General features: G+C 39.9%; 2 protein-coding genes across 10 annotated transcripts in view; one reads left to right on the top strand and one right to left on the bottom strand.

The window, feature by feature from the left end:
* DOCK1 (dedicator of cytokinesis 1) overlaps window positions 1–18,296 on the top strand; it is a 316,081-nt gene that overhangs the window by 132,975 nt on the left and 164,810 nt on the right. The window lies entirely within an intron of this gene.
* INSYN2A (inhibitory synaptic factor 2A) overlaps window positions 1–18,296 on the bottom strand; it is a 48,506-nt gene that overhangs the window by 27,552 nt on the left and 2,658 nt on the right. For 4 of the 5 annotated variants that reach the window (XM_032992065.2, XM_032992073.2, XM_032992081.2 and 1 more), the window contains exon 2: window positions 4,301–5,498. In XM_032992065.2, coding sequence (XP_032847956.1) covers window positions 4,301–5,493 — 1,193 coding nt within the window. In that variant the 5' untranslated portion in view covers window positions 5,494–5,498. Of the gene's footprint in view, window positions 1–13; window positions 1,285–4,300; window positions 5,499–18,296 lie in introns of those variants that run through there. The other variant, XM_032992101.2, reaches the window with a different exon arrangement.

Below are 18,296 nucleotides of genomic sequence, written 5' to 3'. Positions count from 1 at the left end.
TTCAAAGCCTCTTCGAAGGAGCCTGGGACTGCTCAATTCACGAATGTTTGTTGAGAGCTCTTTAAATTCCTGAACCGCTGTAAACTACTAAATGAGTATAAATCATCTCTGAAACAGGTTCATTTAACTCTTGTCTAATATGTAGCATTTGGCCTGTCAGAGTCAGAATACTGTGACTTCTTTTTGTATGGCAAATTGAGGACTTTTGTTTATTAAAATTGCTGATTTGTTGTACAATGAGAAGGGCCTAGATTACTGTTAGTTTTCACGGTAAGGATTTAAAGGGCAGGTCACTGGTGTTCTCCAGCAGCAAAACATTTTTGATTATCTGTCCATCTTCTGTTATATATTTCATAGGTGGTAGCCAGGTTTTGGAATTAGTGTCTTGCATTTTTCTTTCAATCCTGCCAGGCTTAGTGGGCTCCATAAAGAGCAGAATTTGACGTGCTTAATTGAATGCACCATATCTGAGTACAGACAAATATGTCTATAGTTGATATAGATTGCTAATAGTTTACTAGAAGATAAAGCAAACATCATTTTGTGTTGTAAAGCTGCACCTTGTATCATGTAATATTCCACGTATTTTCAACTTTAAGCTGGGAGATTTAATTGAAGCTGTAGCTCTGTTACTTCATGCATGACAACACAAATATTGTTGCATGGCTTTGCTGTGATGTAATTTCTTTTTTGTAGAAGCTTCACATAGTAAGGTATAATTACCATTTTGCCAAAGGGTTAGTAAATAATGATGCACATCAGAAATACGCAGTTTTAATAATTTCCTTTGGTATTGGGGGGGGGTCACAGGCTAGCGATAGTGATGTGTACCCCTGCCTCCAAATCTATGTGCTATTTAGATAAATTTAATGCATTAAAATAAGGCAGTGCCTGATGGTAAGAGCTGCATTTCCTGATTCCCTGAATTTTGCATTCTGTGACCACCAATAAATGGGGCCTGGTCCCAGCTCAGAGGAAGGAGAGCGGTCCCGCTGCACCCTCGAAGTCTCAGATTTGGCAGAGCGACGTGAGCCCTCGGCTCCGTCGGCTGTTAGAGCTGCTCTGTGCTTCTCTTCCTCCTCTGGTGGTTTTTTCCCTTTCTTTCCAGCGGAGTTGAGTGCTGTATGTTGTTGTTAATTGCACATAATGTAGTACTGACATTTTGAAAAGTATACAGAGATGATATTCACCCAGAGGAAGATACTGTGGTCTTCAGAGATGCTGATAAAATTTTGCTGGCATAGACTCATTTAGTGATGAATTGCAGTAATAGCAGTTCAAGACCTGCAGCATATTAGTGAAAATGAACCCACTGAGCACTAGTCCCACAGCACGACAAGAACACTGATTTTCTTGAAGGGGGAAAAACCTGATTAAGAGATTTAGCTGCAAGTTTGTGGGGGTTTTTGTTGTTGTTTTTTGGTTTGGGTTTTTTTTTGGTGTTTTTTTTTTTTTTTTTTTTTTTTTTTAACCAGCAGCATGTTATCTGTCTTTATTTCTTGATGTATGGTATTGTAAGGAATTTAATATATATAAGAAAACCAGGAGAGTGCCAGAAACACAGAACGTTGTTTTCAGTTCTAGCAGATGGAAGACTCGTATATGCTACGGTAAGCAGAGACACAGCAGTCATACTGCTTTGAATTTCTTGTTACAAACTGACCTAACACCTGGTTATAAAAGGAAGAAAGATCAACATGCTAAAATTGAGAGGATATATAACAGTGTACACAGTGGTGGGTCTCTGTGTCAAAAATGTTGTAGAAATGAATACAATAATTGGAAAGAATTATTCTAATAAAAGGACGGGGCAACCTATTATTGAAATAGTTGTCTAATTTGAGGGAAATAGGGATAAAGACAGGCTTCATGTTAATAATGTGTTGGTGCTTTGCACAAGAACAGAGTGTTCTTTCAGCTCTGGAGTGTGATCAGTGGAGAACAGAAATGTCCCAAGCATAATGCTGGTCTCCTTTATGCAATCTCCTTTAAAATCATCCAGGTGCTAGAAAATTGGAGGGATCTGGAATAGAGGAATTCCTAAAGCAGGAGAAAATATGCAAGTATGCATCTCCCTTCTTTCCTCCTTCCCCATCTCTCCACCCTTCCTGGGTAGCTAGGAGGGAGGGGGCATGCTGGGGACATGCCTAGAGCATATGGGAGAGTTGCTGGAGGCACCTCCAGGCAAAGCCCTTTTCTGCTCTCGGAAAGTTTTAAGGCAGCACCTTTGTATGTCGTTGCATTTAAAACAACCCTCCTGTCTCAAATCTCACTTTGAGTTGTAGATGCTTTGCTTCTAATTTTTAGAATTAAAAATTTTAGAATTAACCTCGACCACTGGTGTTACCTGCTACTGGGTACAGTTATCGTCAGAGAATCATTGAGACATTTTAATTGTCTCTTCCACACACCACCACACGTCTGAAAGCATTTAAAAGTGTGTGATGTATCTTTAGGTGGTGATTTCACCATTGCTGGGGAATCTGGGGGAGGGGGGGTGAGTAAAGGCATGCTAATAAACAGGCTCTTTTTGGTCAAATGTAATGCAGTCTTGCAGCCTCTAGTACACAAGTCTGTGTGGATAAGGCAGTAGAGAGATTCTGAAGAACTGGGGATTATGGATAGTTCCACTCTTTTAGGGCTAATACGGGCTACAGCTTTGTCAGGTTGCCAACTACAGAAGGATTACTTGAAGATATGAGCACTCATCGACACTGTGGGCATGACATGACCTTTTCTGTGCTGAGGGCAGGGATACACTCCTAATGGTGGCTACGTTAAATGGGTCTGCTTATGCAAGGGCACCAAAAAGAATAAGTATTTGCTGCACCTGTTGCTCTACATTCTTTTGGAAAAGATAAAAAAAATGATTTATAAGTGTATGGAGAAAGCACTGGTATTTATAGAAGATGACTGTGGGTAGATGTGTGTATTCATACACACAGGGTTCTCAGTGATCAGATGATGAATTATGATGAAAAAATATTTTTCCATATTTTGTAATTTGACAAGTAGCATGCCACTTCTTTCCAATTCTCTTGCCATTTCTGTAAGTTAAGAAACTCAGAGGAATACTTTCTCTGAATAATAAATAAAAAAATAAATCAGTAAGCCTGTGTTGCTTTCAGCTACATCAAGAAGCTTCCCAGTCTGGAAATCCAGCATTTGACAAGGTATTCTAATAATACTATAAGCAGCTGTAAAATAAGCTAAAAATGCTAAGGCTGCATTGACAGCATTGTCCAACAGCTAAGGTGATTTTTTTTAATGAAAAACAGTTTGAATTTTTAGGATTAACAAGATGACTTCTACATTCCTAAAGAAAGAGTTGAGTTACAAATCTTACGATGTACCTTTTTGACCCGAATGAAAACAGGGTGCCGCTTCCAGTATCGTGAGCTACTGGTTTCTAATTTTAATGTCCAGATTTCTTCTGACAAATTATGATTTACTTACAGAAGTACTTAAAAACACACAAGCAGTGCAGGCACATTTTGAGGTACATTAATTGAAAAAAAGGTTAGCGAACTAAGGCAAGTCAGTGTGCAAAATGCTTGTGAAGGTTAATGTAAGAGATGGGTTGAACTGTCTAGGTAAAGACTAAAGGTTGTACTGTGTTACAGTAACTGTTATTTGTAATGGCTTATAGGTTGATTTAAGTAACTTAAGTTAGGGATAAACAAAAGTTTGTTTCTGTATGCTTGACTTTGTCATGTGTAGTGTGAATGCTGTAAAGAAGACTCTGATATTCAAACTTCTGAGTTAATTTCCTTCTGAAAGAAATAGCATTAAAAATTCAGAAGGTGAAAGTAAAATAGACAAGATATATCTGCCATTAATGGAATTACATGAACAGTTGTAATAATATCCCTTAATCTTAAAAAGGTGAGTCTCTTGCAGAATTAAGGTTTTCCTGCTGCTTTTCGTGCCAGGTGAGGTATTACAGTTAATACCAGTTGCTGATGTGAAACCATCCTCGCTAACCCTGCTTGGAGAGCAGCTCATTCTGTGCTCGTTAGAAAAGGTACAAGGAGAGATGATACAGGTCCTTTGTTAAATAACTACAGAATTACATCCTAGGACGAGCAGATACCAAGTCTGTGAGTACTGCTGGCAGGTTTCCCTGGGACTCGTCTCTAAAGCAGCAAAACCTAGTCCACGTGAGAAGCACCACGTGTAACATCTTGGTGCGCTGCGGAGAGACGCGCGGCGGCGGGGGTGAATTCATGCTAGCAACTTCAGGGGCAGGACTTGTTAGAAAAGGCATTTAAAACAGCTTATGTAAAAAGCTTCTACTCACCCTTCCCTGTGAGCTTCTCCTTTCTCTAGCTCCTGTATAACACCCAACAACACTTTTATGGTTTCCTGACTAGAGCTGATCAAATTTTCCATCATCTGAAGCTGCGCTTTCAAGTCCACAACTTCCGTGTGAGGCACGATTTGTTGGCATTCCTCGCTCACCGCCACAGCCGTCTGGCAAGGCTGGTTCTCCTCCATCGGCGAAACGTTTATCTGCAGGGTCTGTTCGTTACACTCGGTGGCTTGGCACCGCGACGAGCAGGCTCGAGCATCTCCCTCCTGGGGCTGAACACCGTTGAGGTGCACGGTCCTCTTTTTGTCCTCCTCGGCTGTGGAGCACGGTGACCAGTCGGCCTCGGCCGCGAGGTTTGACAGGTCGGGCTGCGAGGCGTGGGAACCAGCCGCCGGTAAATAAACGGTGGCCACTTCAGTCTTGAAAACCCTCGCGTGGAGGGGTTGGGCGGCCTCCTCGCTCCCCAGCCGCCCCGTTGCAGGTTTCCCTCGGCTGGGCGGCCGGGGGGCAGCGGGTTCCTCCAAAGCGGGGTCGGCCGAGTTTGGGAGAGGAGCAGGAGGAGGCAGCTCTTTGGGAGAGCTGTGCAAATCGCTGCTTACCCAGGCCTCAGCCCCGTTGGCGCGAGACCCCGTGTTGGCGCGCTCGTTGATGTGGGATATGAACTCCGCCGTCTGCAGGCTGCCGGCCTTCTTGCTCCACTGAACGGCCTCCCCTGAGCTTCTGTCGTCTTTGTCCTTAACGTCTATTAGAAACCCGTTGTTTTGGCTCTTAAAGGTGTCGACAGTCGAGGCGCTTTTTAGAATATTCCCTTTTTTCCGGTCCAGAGGAAAGGTCTGGTAACACTTTTTAAGATCGGGCGAAGTCTGAACTCCTGTGCTCTTGGTGACGTTGGGTATTGACCTCCGGGCAGGCACTGTCATGTACTTGCGATAAGCCGTTTTGTAGGAAATGGCCTTGGCTTCCCTCTTGTCGGGATCCTGTGTGGTGGACAGCTGTTTGTCCCTCTGCTCGTTCTGGGCCTCGCAGATATCTTTAAATCTCACCTGGAGGGCTTTGTTTCGTTTCTTAATTTGCCGGTTGGGATCCAGTGCATATTTCATCTCCAACGCGAGTGAAGCCGCCGGCTCAACTTCGCTTTCCGAGGTGGTGAGTAAGCATTTGCTGGACTCCTTACTCACCATGATGCCTGCATTCAAAAACAGTTCAAAAAGCCTCACGTTACAACAGAAATGCTACTTTTTCCCCCCGAGTTTGCAATATTTGAACTAACTTCCTCTACTTTGACTGAAATGGCTGCCACTCGCGACCTTTTTGCTCGATTCTCTTCAGTCTTAATCCTTGGTATTAAACTTCGGTGTTTTGCTAGAAAATGGTGCTTTTTATCTCCATTTGTTAGCGCCCGCTCCTCAGGGAGGAGCGGGGCTCAGCCCGGTTTTCATGGCACCAGAAGATTTTTCCAACCCCCTTTTCAGAGGACGGGCCCCCTGGTTGTCATGCCGGGGGGTGCTGGCTCACCGCTCGGCCATCGCTGCAAGGGAATATGGGCTCCCAAAGCCAAGTCATCTGAACTTACATGAGATAGTTAATGAAAAGTAAAGGGAAAATGAAAAACAAGTGTCTTTTGTACAACTAAAAAAAAAAGTCTAAACCGCTGACCACCCTTAACACTTCTTTCGTGAAAATGTTTGGCAGCAAGGAGTGTCAAACTGGCATTATTTTTTCCAGTATGCTTGCTTTCGAAACACGTTTCTTCTGTGTAATATACTCTGCATCTTTGCAAGAAATTCATTGGTTGTTAGAGGTGTCATTATTTGGATTTTTTTAAAAAATTAACCTCATAGCTAAACCTACAAACCTGGATATAGATTAATTATTAGCAACTGGTTGCTACTGCTAGTATGCATAAAATTTATGAACTATTGAAGTTTGTGGAAGAAGTCAGCAGTGCATCAATTAACGTTTTCCTTCAAATGTAAAACAACCCATCCTTTACTAGAAGCAGTAATATGCCTTCGTAATAGAGCTTCTTATCCCAAAGGATCCTAAAGCACTAAAAAAGAAAAAAAAATAAAAAACAAAACACAAAAAACCTGTGATGATTCCCAGAAATTACTTAATCTGCTGTTGAAATATATGCACCTCCTCAAGGATGAAAAGATGCCAACTGCTTAACACAGCACACAGCAAAAAAAAAAACCCAACAGCTCTATTGTCGTACAGATCATATGGTAGTAACCGGATAGTTAAGATCTCATTTTTACACCTGATTAGACGTTACCGTTTTTACTCTCCTACTGCACAAATTTCTCCCTAATGCTGAGATTTACTGAACTACCAAATTCCCACTTAATCCAAGTATTCTGCATGTAGCTCCTATTTAAACACTGATGTACCCTCAGAGGGACTCTGAGTACAGTGTAAAATGAGGAAAGGGACTTTCAGTGTGGTATTTGAAATACGTTTTAAATTAAAATTCTGTTGTCTATTACATAAAAAAAATGTGAAACTCTTGAAGAGTTGTGCCACAATAGTGTGTTTTAGAAAGTCAACTCGGTGACACAAATGAGTGAATCCTTATGGCTAGTCTGTATTTAGTTTTAATTTAAGAAAACACAGTGGAGAAATGATTTTTCAATGGAAAATTGAATGTTTATGGGTTTTTAAAAGTAACAGTAACATTTCCCCAAAAGTTATTAACACACACAAATGTGCAATCTGTATGCTGGAAGGTTGGACTTCTAGGTTATCAAATTACTTTCAAAAAAACCCTCATGACAATGTGTCATTACTTTTCCCCCCCCCCCCCCCCCCTCTTTCATGTTTTACTTCCCTGGGCCCAGTAATCTGCCAACAAGTAACTGCAATATTCTAGAATCCATCTAGTTTGTCTTTTTCTACCTAACTGGTCAGGTTCTGGTAGCGGTGAGTGAGCAGTGGTCATTTTGGAAGGGGAAGTTTCTATCTGAATCTGTGTGATGTAGTAGAAAGTCTGCAGAAGAAAGTAAAGAGAGGGAAGATTCAGGACCAAAACATTCAAATAATGGAATCTGAGATCGCTAGGTAATAGTTTTCAAGCTAGGTATGTATATACAGGCCTGAGATCTGATACCAGGGTGACCAAGCGCCTCTTTTGGGGGAAAAGAGATTATAAAATGGAAATGCTAGAGGGAAGCCTTAAGAGAAAATCAAAGTGGAGCAGGGTGGTAAAGTGATCTTTGGTGCTTTGTGCCCTGCTGGGGGAGGGCAGTAAGGTCCGCTATCCCTGTGCCTTTACTACATGATGTACAAATATAGAGAAATTTTTGTGGGGGGACAAAAATAAATTAGCTGCATATGAATGTCAGGAATTCTTTGTTCCAGCTGAAACCCTAAATAAGGAGTCAGTCGTGCTTTGTGGGGAATATCAGTATCCTTTACTGGCTGTTTTGGGCTGTCTTTTAATTATAGTAATGTTTGCTGAGTGAAGTTATGCCTTTATTTGAGAGGCATTCTGTATACAGAGCCCCACTGGTTCACAGCTTCCAAAGATGGTGATGGTAGGACATACAGACATCCGTCCGTCTGTCTATCTAGGGGTGGAGTTTTGGAATGCTTTAGTGAATAGCACAGTACAAGATACAAACCTGTTCCATTACCCTGCAATTGGACAGACATCAGCTTTAGACACAGCTAAATTATGTTGTAAAAACTACTGTCAAAATGAAAAACTCTGCATTTTCATTATTGTAGAACTACTGGAGGCAACGTTTCTGTAACAGTCTGGTAAATTGAGTTTACCAAAAACCTAAACACAACAGCCATTATATCCATTAGTTTTCAAGTCTGCTAATGAGAGTTCATGAACTACTGAAAAATTGTAGCAAATACGAACTGTTGCATTGACAAAGATGTGAAATATTCAGTAATTATGTCTGAAAAGAGGATACATGTTTTCACCCGTAGAAGAGGCTTACAAAAATTGGTTGTTAGACCTGAAAGTCACTCATTACAAACATCTCTTAGGATACCTCAGAGTTGTCAGAGTGAGTTTTCTGGCACTTGGTTACTGGACAGTAGAATCCACTAACATACAATTTATTTTCAAGTATTGGCTTGATATTTTAGTAGTGTACCTCTGAGCTGTCTCAATTTCCAGATTATTTCAGATACTACTTTAATCCCATAATTTCAGGGGCTGCGGGATCACTGGGTCTGTTTGGAATGATTTAACAGATGGAATTAATGGAGTCCATAACCCAGATGAAACCAGGAATCTAGTGATATTTTACAGAATAGAATTAGATAAATGGGCTACTATATTCTGTGATGCAGTTAATTTTAAGCATGTCTTTAATAGCCAATAAATTGATTCTTCAGAAGTTGCTTGTCTCCCTTTCCCAATTGCACAGGCCTGATTGATTTAGCTAATCTAGAGCTTTTTGTTCCCACTAGTAGCTTGGACTAATAATTTTACAGATATCTGTGATTAAGAATGACAACAACCAAGAGAACCAGATTTTTTTTAAGCCTTACTCAGAACTCAGCGTCTCCAAGGAGAACCGTATGTGCACATTTGATAAAAGAACGGTTGAGTGAACAGTTGATTGCGAGTTAAATATTTAACATGGAAGAGATTATATCGTACTTTTTTGTTTTGTTTAATTTTTGTTTTGGACAGGGTGTTGACTCCAACTTTGGCTTACTTAGGCACTAGCGTTTACAACGTTGTCTCCTGGGAGGCCCTGCTTAGTCCTTCAGCCTGTGCTTGAGATCAGAGCGTGCTAGAGGTCTGCCCTCTTCCCGCTGAATTTACGGCCAAGGCTCACACTGATTTCTCGGGGAACGCGAGCGTGCCGCCAGCACAGCCCCGACCCAGAGGCGGGAGACGGGGAAAGGAAACCTCACTGCAAAGTGTTGCCTTTCCCTGAGCTACTTGTCTGTAATTCTCCCGCCCGTTCCTCGGCTCGGTGGTGTTTTCTGGACCACAAGGCAAGGCTGGCGTACGTAAAACGTGCGGCTGTGACCTCCGATGGAAGCTGCAGGATTTTTGGATGCTTCAGGAAGCTACGGGGATGGAGTTTCTCAGTTTGCATGAGTACTGCAGAGTTTATGGCTTACTCTGTCAGGGGGCTAATAAAGGCTTTGAATTTGAATTTTAGCTGCAGATGCCAATTAACTACAGATAATAGATTTAAACTTTTTGTCTGCAGTTACTCCAAACAAACCTTGATTGCATGAGATGATTTGCTAAACTAAATATTTAAGTAATCACAGAGCTTCTTTTTCAGTTTTTAGCCTTAATTTGGTTATTAACTTCTGGCTGAATACCCTTAAGCAGCGTTCTTTTACATTTGAATAGGGAAATAAACTATTAAATAATAATAACAGAGAAATGATGCAAAGAGAAGCCTTAAGTTAGTAGAAATTCTTCAGGGTAACTTATGGAAACCGCTTTATTATTTTAGGTTCTCTGTAGCATGTTTTATTCAATTAAACAAATCCTTCCCTTTCAGTTCTCCATTTATTGATGCTGTCCAGATTTCTTCCCCTCAGTTCAGCAATGCAGTGGGCATTTCTAGAAGGAGACATAGATTTTTTTTTTTTTTTTCTATGTTGTTTACACCTCAGTTATGAGGAGCAGTGGGTTCCCGACAGTCCCATTCAGCACGTAAAACTTAGGCACGTAAGTAAATCTTCACAGGACCTCCCCTCTTAAACCAAAACTCTGCAAAGTCACTGCACTATAAGGTGAATTACAGTGTTGAATTTCCAGATAGATTTGTTAATGAAGGAAAAGGAGGTTTGTAGCTTCCCTTATAATTAATTTTCTGTCAGTTTTATGATACAGAAGTATACCCAAAGACTGTGTTAATAAATAGAGTGGAGTTAAACTTTCCAAGTTCCAAATGCAGATGAAAGCATAGATTTCAGTCTCTGTGTTTTCAGACCACATGAAGGTTTTAGAGACGCAGCTGTAAACTTCTGTGTGCAAAAAGAGCACACAGGTTTCTTGTGCGTGTATTAATAACTTAAAGGAAAAATAATGCAAGGGGTTGTGATTGCTTTGCCATCAGTGAACCGCAACATCTTTAGGCTTCTGAATATATTGAGGCTATACTTTCTCATGAGAAATCCCTGCTGTCTCATATGCCATTTGTGTATGTCTAAATAGTATCATAAAATTTAATAATGGATATTTGTTTTTCAAAAACTATTTGATATCTGTAAGACATCTTGTAAGTGTGTATGTAGAATATAATACACTTCAATTGTTAAAAATAGACATTTGAAAGAAACTCAGATTTACTTCATATAAACAAGTACAATATAGAAGCCTATATTAATTCTAAATCTACCATCGTGACAGCAACCTGAGGACATGTAATCTAAATATTATTCTTAATTTTGAGTTAAATAGACTGCTTCTAATACAGCATTATTTCTTTGACTTTCATACATTTTGACATCAGTCATTTAGGAGTATTTTCAGTCTTTTAAAAGAAATTCAATCATTAGATTGACTGACCATGTTGTTATGATACGAACTTAAAAATCACAGAGTAGTATCCTAAATGTTAGTAATCAATGTCCAGTAATTAAAATTGTACTAATAAAAATGTTGGAAAATATGAATGATCTTAATCAGTTATTGATTATTGGTTGTTTGCAGAAACTTTTCTTGCGTGTTACAGAATTTAATAGGATTTTAATACACAGGTTTGAGGCTAAAATACGCCTGATGAATTCAGGGGTGCAGGTACGCCCAATTTTTATGGTGTAAAATGTACTGATGACTTTTATTAGGAGAACCCTCTGATGGATCTGTTGACATAGAGAACTGATGTAGTAGACCAGTCTGTCTTCCTTTTATCAGAATTGTTCACGTAGAATAATAGAGTTAGCAGTGCTGGTAAATGTCAAACTAGTGTGGTTTTTTTTTTTTTTCTAAACCTGTTTTGAAACCCTTAGGCACTGAACTCAAGTTTTCTCTCTTGAACTTCTTCCGTTATTGCTCAATATTGCATTCATTCTTATTGCTGCATTTATGTATTCTGTATTTTATTGAGTAGAGGGTGAATTGCCCTGGCCTTACAATCTTCCTGTTTTGAGAAGTTTGCACCACTTTAATGGATTGCAGAGCACTACTACCGTTTGCCTGAATCGGTGCTTTTCAGCCTGTGGACTGGAGGCACTTGGAGATTTCTCACCTATGTTACTGCTTTTTATACCAGAAAAGAAAGCTCTTGTATGCTCCCTAGCAAAATTACAGTTTGTGAAGGGGGGGTTACATTTTCACTGAAAAAAAATTAAGAGGCTCCACAGATTGAAGCACTCTACTAATTGAGACTGATCCTTTATTTTTAAGTAACATTCTCCTGCAAAAACCAGCTTTGGGATGCGTTGTTTAGAAATAATGTGTTGCACTGTAAACTACAAACATTTGGTAGAATTGTGGTGGTTCTTAGTACAATTTCAAAGAATTGATCTATCGATCATCTAGTTTCAGTGATGACATATGACAAGTTTGTAATTGTCTTGAAAGTCTTCCTTTGGAATAAAGATGACCATATGACATTTATCTCTTTTTTTTTTTTTTCTCTCCCATTCGGTGGTAGGCTCTTTAAGAATGATGTATGAAAATCATGACCCAGCTAATGGCTGAGATAGACAATAAATGTCTATAAATGCTCTTGTGAGCTTTAAGCTTTAGAACCAAGTGGCAACAAATAATATGTATGATTTAATAAGCCTGTAGAATTTTAGATAAAACAGGAATCTATTGTAGGATAAACTATTTAGAATTTCCCTAACAAAACAATTTCCCTGAATGCACAAGCTGGTATATGCTATTTTTGATAATTTTGACATGTCTACTACGTGTTCTGAACACAAATTTTAGTAATACTTAGGTTTTGTTGCTTCCTATATTGTCACAGGCATAAAATTAAAAAGAATCCATTCAACGTGATAAAATTCTGTTCAGCAAGGGTTGCTTTTCCCATAATATGTTTGTGCAACTAATAGTAACACTAACAGGAGATTTGCACTTGCATTAAAAACAATATAGACCGTTGTGGTCTGAGTTAATGACTGTTAACTTCATATTGGAACAAATGCAACGTCAAAAGATATTCCCTGTCAATTCATAGTGTTGTTACCATGTCAAACATTTGCTAGGATTTAGTGTACTGGAAAAATTAACATTGCTATTAAAAGAATTACGCTTATTTTTCTTACTGAGCTGTGCAGCTATTGCTACTACGAAAAATCCAAGTAAAGGTTTATTAGCATTATTTTGCCATGTAAATCTGTGCAACTCTTTCAGTGTTACAGCTGGTACTCGCAGTATAAGGGTACTGCTGAGGACGTGTTGCTAGGAGAATCACAAATAGTTCTGCTTATACTGTACTGTCTTCCAGGAGCCCAAAAGCCAGCGTACTTTCACTGGAAGGCTTTTTCATTTTTATGGGACTTTCTGTTAAATAATTTAAATAGCAAGCTGTTAAAAACAAGAGCTTAAAGACAGTTCCTTATCTGGGCTGTTGCTGAATACTAACTTTTAATTGTTCTTAGTAAACATCGATAGTTTTTGTGGGTGTTCAAGAAGAAAAAACAAACAAACAAACAAACAAAAACCCACACCAAATGACAAGAAAAACAGCAGTTCTGTTCTTTAGCTTTGGCCAACAGGTTTGCAAAAGTGTCAGACCCCCAGAGAGAGAGTGATCTGGGTGCTAGGGATTGAGAACATGTCCAGATTAACATTTTCAGAGTAGCTTTTCAAATGCTGGGTAGGGTAAAGAGGAAAAATGAGAGAAGTGGGTTCCAACTCTATGATTCAGTCTTGCATCTTGGGTTTTGCTGGGCAGGTAGCGGGGAGGCACAGAGGTGTGCTGGGGTGCAGTGCAACGTATGCAGATCAGTCCCTTCCCCTGGGAATGCAGATAATCTCACTGTATGGAAAATGGTGTTTTGTAGCCTGTGCTGGAGCCCACTACGAATGGGAGATGACAGACAGGAATGACTTTCCTGAGGTCAGCGGTTGTAAGGCCTCAGAAAATCGTCAGCTCTTTTGACTTGGATTAGGGTTACATGCAGACAATCCTTGGGAGGGTGTGAAGTGGTAATTTAGGTCTAAAACCTGACATCATTAGCAGGATATTAATTGGTGAATAACAGCAGTCTAGGAGATCTGTATTTGCACTCCAGTGCTGTCAGCAGTCACCGGGAAATGAAGGCTGTGTAATTTTCACCTGCTTGAGGGGCACATTTGTGAACAGTTTCTGGTTTCAAGCAGGCTCTGGTCCTGGCTAGTTGTAATTGTAAATTGTCAGTGTACAGTTAGACGTGGGTGTGCTGATGCTGGTGAAAGACAAGAGAAGTGCACAGATCAGTCCGACTTCTGCTGTAGCAAAGGCTCGTACAGAAGTGAGCACTGGTTACCCAAAAAGAGTGTTATTTGTAGAGCAAAAAACTGTGCTTTAATTGCTGTTCTGCAAGGGAGTAATAGTCCCTAATGTTGTAAAACTTAGTTTATAAAAGCTGGTTCTAAGATGCTCTCGAAATAAGGAACGTGAAGGAAGAGCCAAACTCTGATGTGAGGGGAGGTTGTCTTAAATTAGAACGTTGGTGCCAGTGCTCCAAATCTCAACTCCCGAAGCCTCAAGTTCTCATCAAACATGAGGACTCCGGGAGAAGGGTTGGAGTTGCTGGGTAACACTGGTGCAAATGGCTTGTTCCAGGTCACCAGGGAAAAAGTTTCTGGTTCAATGTCGGAAGAACTGTGCGGAGAATGAAGAGGGAAGCAATGAGAGTGTGCCAGGATGGTGTGGAGATGTTGAATAAATTGCTTCCAGGTTTCGTGGACCTGGGACAGTGTAGAGTAAGATCTCGAAATAATTATTCTGGTGATGGTGTTTTAGGATGGGTTATTAGTGATGTGGGTGATTGGGAAGTGTATTAAAGTAATAGATACCCTCTTAAAATATTCATATGTTCCTTTTGTCCGTTGGAGTGACATACTCTGCTTGTCTGAAGCTGCATGATGGTGGCTGAGAGCTCCCCTATTACTAATCAGAATTGCCTGATAATGCTCTAGGCACCAGAACTGTCTGCTAGACAGATAATTTGTGTCATGTTTATTGTGGCTTTCCCCGTTTTTATACTCTCGGGAAGTGTGAATGCAAGAATGTAACAGATTATTCTCACCAACTTGCTTAGTTTAGGACTACCTAAAAGTCACAGATTCCTCTTGAATTCAGCAACTTAGGCTCAGTCTACAGAATGGATCAGTGTTGTTGGTGTTATCAGGCAGTTCAGGCATAATTTCTGCTAAATTGCTCTCTTCAGCAATGGGGTGTTTTATCTATCTCTTTGTCAGTCTCCCTAGAGATATTGCTGTGTTTTATTTGCTGATGGCCTTGATACATAAAAATGCATTAAACAGATCCACAAGTTAAATTTCTTTACTTGTGGATACCTCCTCATTCATTTCTGATTGTATTTGCAGAAGAGAATAATGAATATAGTAACCAAATCGGCATGAACGACCAATTACTAGTGATTTGAAAGAGATTGGGCTTGCTGTAGATTTTTTTTTTTTCTCAGTCATTTATAAATACACAAACATTACTGATTTCACTGAATTGTCTCTTCTTCCTCCTTCTCCCAAGGAGTACAGGAAATAACTAACCAGACCAAAACTACTTTTCATGTTACTAACTTTAAAATACAGTCCCACATTCACACACCTGCTTCAGTGGTGTTGTGTTGAGCATCACAGAGCCTCTGTTTCAGTTTTTAAGGGTCATTTATGGGCTCTATAACTTGCATCAGCTTTGACCTCACCGAAGTGATCCAAGCAACAGCATCACAACTCTGGCCTGCGTGCTGTTGGCTGCTGTGATTTCCTGGGAAGCACAAAGCAAGCTTGCTGTGGTGAAGCTGGGGTATTACCGATACCCAAACTACCCCATGTAAAGATAGTTTTGGGTATATCCATCTGCGCTGTGGTCACAGCAATGGACTGTCATACCTGCATTTTGCCTTGTGTGTCTCACTGAAATTTAACAAGACTTCTTAGTCCTGTGGCTTATGTCACTGTGGAAGTGGGATGGAACTATTTAAGTTGTATCGGTCTTGTAATCCTTGTCGAAGCTGGGTCTAAATACAAAATGACAGTTTTTAACTAATTGGAAATTGTGCTGGATGTTTTTAGCGGCGTAGAGAAGTTTTTAAGTGCTGTGGCTATGACTTGTTTCATGGGACTGTCTCTTGTATGACTGAATTACTGACTAGGTGTCTGCATTTTTCCTGGAGGTTAAAAGAAAATGAAGAGGTGAGGAAGGGCAGGCATAAAACAAGCAGGGAAGGTGGGGAAAAGCACAAAACAAGTAAATCCTTCTTTGTTAGCTTTTGACACTTCCTCCTCACTTAGACCATATGGAATGATCTTCCTTTGCTTTTGTTTTTAAAATGGTTTAATTTTGTAACTATGTGGGCTTTATTTACAGGCATGCTATAGCAATTATGGACAGGCAAAAATAACACAAACCATTTGCTTCTCTTCCCTATGGATGTCATAAACAGAAGTTAAGGTTGGGATTTTGCCAGTATTATTTCAGTCCAAATAATAAGGAATTCCTTTAGCAGGTAAAATGGAAATAAAAGGAAATACAGATAGAAGAAAAAGTCTTGGATGGTGTAGACTGCTAAAAAAAAAAAAGTTAATGGTCTCTCTGGAGATGGGCAGAAGACTTCAGCTTTGCATCTGAAGGAGCAGGATGTCCAAGTAGAAATCAATATGGGAGAAAGCATTCTTCAGCACACAAAACTGATGCTGAAAAAGGACCATATGGTTGAGGCAGACAGCACATCTAGAAAAAAAGTTTACAGGGGGCTTCCACAACGCTCATTTGCTGTTAAGCAGTCAGCGTGCCAGGCCGTGTGCGGTATCTGCAGATCTTGTTAAACCAGGTGCAAAAGCCACATGCTTACATGTTCTTTAGTCCACCCTATAACTGCACTTTTAGCTTGTTTAATGAAACTCCGGTGTCAGATGAGGATTTTAGAAACCAAACTGGTAGTGTTCCTGCAGGAAAAGCCAGTGCAGTGAAGGGTTTGTCTAAGACTGTTGTAGTCTTCTAGCGAAATGGTCCTTTTTGTGTGTCACTGGCCAATTAATCCGTTCTGCTCTCCAGAACATCAAGTACTGGACTATGAGTGAACACTTTGGTTTGCTTTGCTGCTGAGTATTCAAATATTACTATTTTACTAGTTGTAGTTTCTTGCATTGAAAATTAATACTAAGGTCTCATTTCAAGTATTAGAAATTTCCATGTAATTTGTCTGCAATTTTGCCATAGAGTTGAATTTGTAACGTCTACATGAGCACACTGTGGGCAGGCGTTTTACTGGTTACAAATGACTACTCCAGTCTTTCTTTTTTAGTTGCTGCAGCCTCAGATATATTTGGCCATAACTACATAGCTTTTGTGAGATGTTTAACACACTTTTTTCATATGAGCTGAGTGATCGGCGATGTGCAAAGACTGGGGAATCTGACAGGTGGTAGAGCTCTAGCACTTCCCCGCAAGGACAAAAATCTCCTCTTGTAATGATAGATTAAGTTGTTCAGATCTGCACCCAAATATCAAAGGATTTGGAGACCTTCAGTCCCAGGGCTTTTACATCCATCTCTGTTGAATTCAGACTGTGAAAAAGGCCCTTATTCTTCTACACTCCTCTGTAATGAAATCAGAGGATTTTGCTGGAAACACTTACTGCTGGAGTAAAATCAGGCCCGGTGACTTTCTACCACTGAAGGGAAAAAAAAAAAAACAGGCAAAGAGGAGGACACCAAGAGTTGCTGTTTGATCAGTGAATTGCTATTTTTGCTACCAATTATCTTTGCCTATGAGACTTGTGCTTATATGTGTAACTGGAAAGCAGGTGAATTTTAAGGCACTGATCACCATGACACTGTGTTGTGCAAAGGTATAAACAAGTCGAACTGGTTTTAAAAGTATTGCGGGATCATGTTTTCTGCCTGAATATAGTAAAATTGTATTAAGTAGATGCCAAAGTAGGGATGTGCCACTATAATAAGAGAATGCTCTGATCACATTCTGTGTGGTCAATAATAATTTAGAATTGAACGTCGATACCTAGTGAGTCGTACCTGTGTCTGTCCATGGGTTATACAGTATTTTCTGAGCAGAATAAAATCAAGCACTGATCTTCATAAGGCTAAATATGGAACTCCCACTGAATTCACCACTCTGAGGTTTTTATTTTTTAATCCTTAAAATATGCTTGTGATCTTACTTCCTTAAACCTATTTAATTTTCAAACTAATTAATAAAAATATAAGGGAGTATTTTGCTATAAAATAGATTTGTTGCTTACATGTTTAATATCTTACACAAATCTTCAGCAGTTCTTTAAATAGTGGCTGTCATAAAGCAGAATATATGACCTTTTTAATAGCTTGTTTAAACAAGCATGTGAATTTTTTATGTTCTCAAATATTCTAAATTTACTGTAATTTCCTCAAGTATGCATGAATTATGTGACTACACATCCTCAATTCTCTCTGTCCGAGATAAGTATGGTTGGATAAGGGGCCGTCTTGAGATATCACAGCTCAGTAGCTTTGTGGAGGTATCCTTATGTTTTTAGCACAGATTTTTGGCAAGCTAATACGTTTCCCTGGCTTCCACTACCACATCGGTCACTGCAAAGGACTGGCATTGCTAAGTTTGCTTTTAAATTCTCCAGAACAGGATAAACAAACCCTCACTGTTAATATCTCGTTGTCATTTGTACAATCTGTTGTTGAGTTTGGATTTCCAAGTAGCGGAACGGTGGGTTGTGGTGACCAATAGTGTTCGGTCCCTGGTAGTGCATGTCAGGAAGACGACGCACGCTCTGTCATTCGGCACTTGGGCAGGCTCGGGGGCTTCTTAGTTGTATTTTCCTTCTATATGGTAATCTCCACTGAACT

This window comes from Tyto alba, unplaced genomic scaffold (assembly GCF_018691265.1).
Source record: "Tyto alba isolate M040663 unplaced genomic scaffold, T.alba_DEE_v4.0 Super-Scaffold_1, whole genome shotgun sequence".
NCBI classification, from domain to species: domain Eukaryota; kingdom Metazoa; phylum Chordata; class Aves; order Strigiformes; family Tytonidae; genus Tyto; species Tyto alba.
This window is presented reverse-complemented; position numbering and strand designations above follow the sequence as displayed.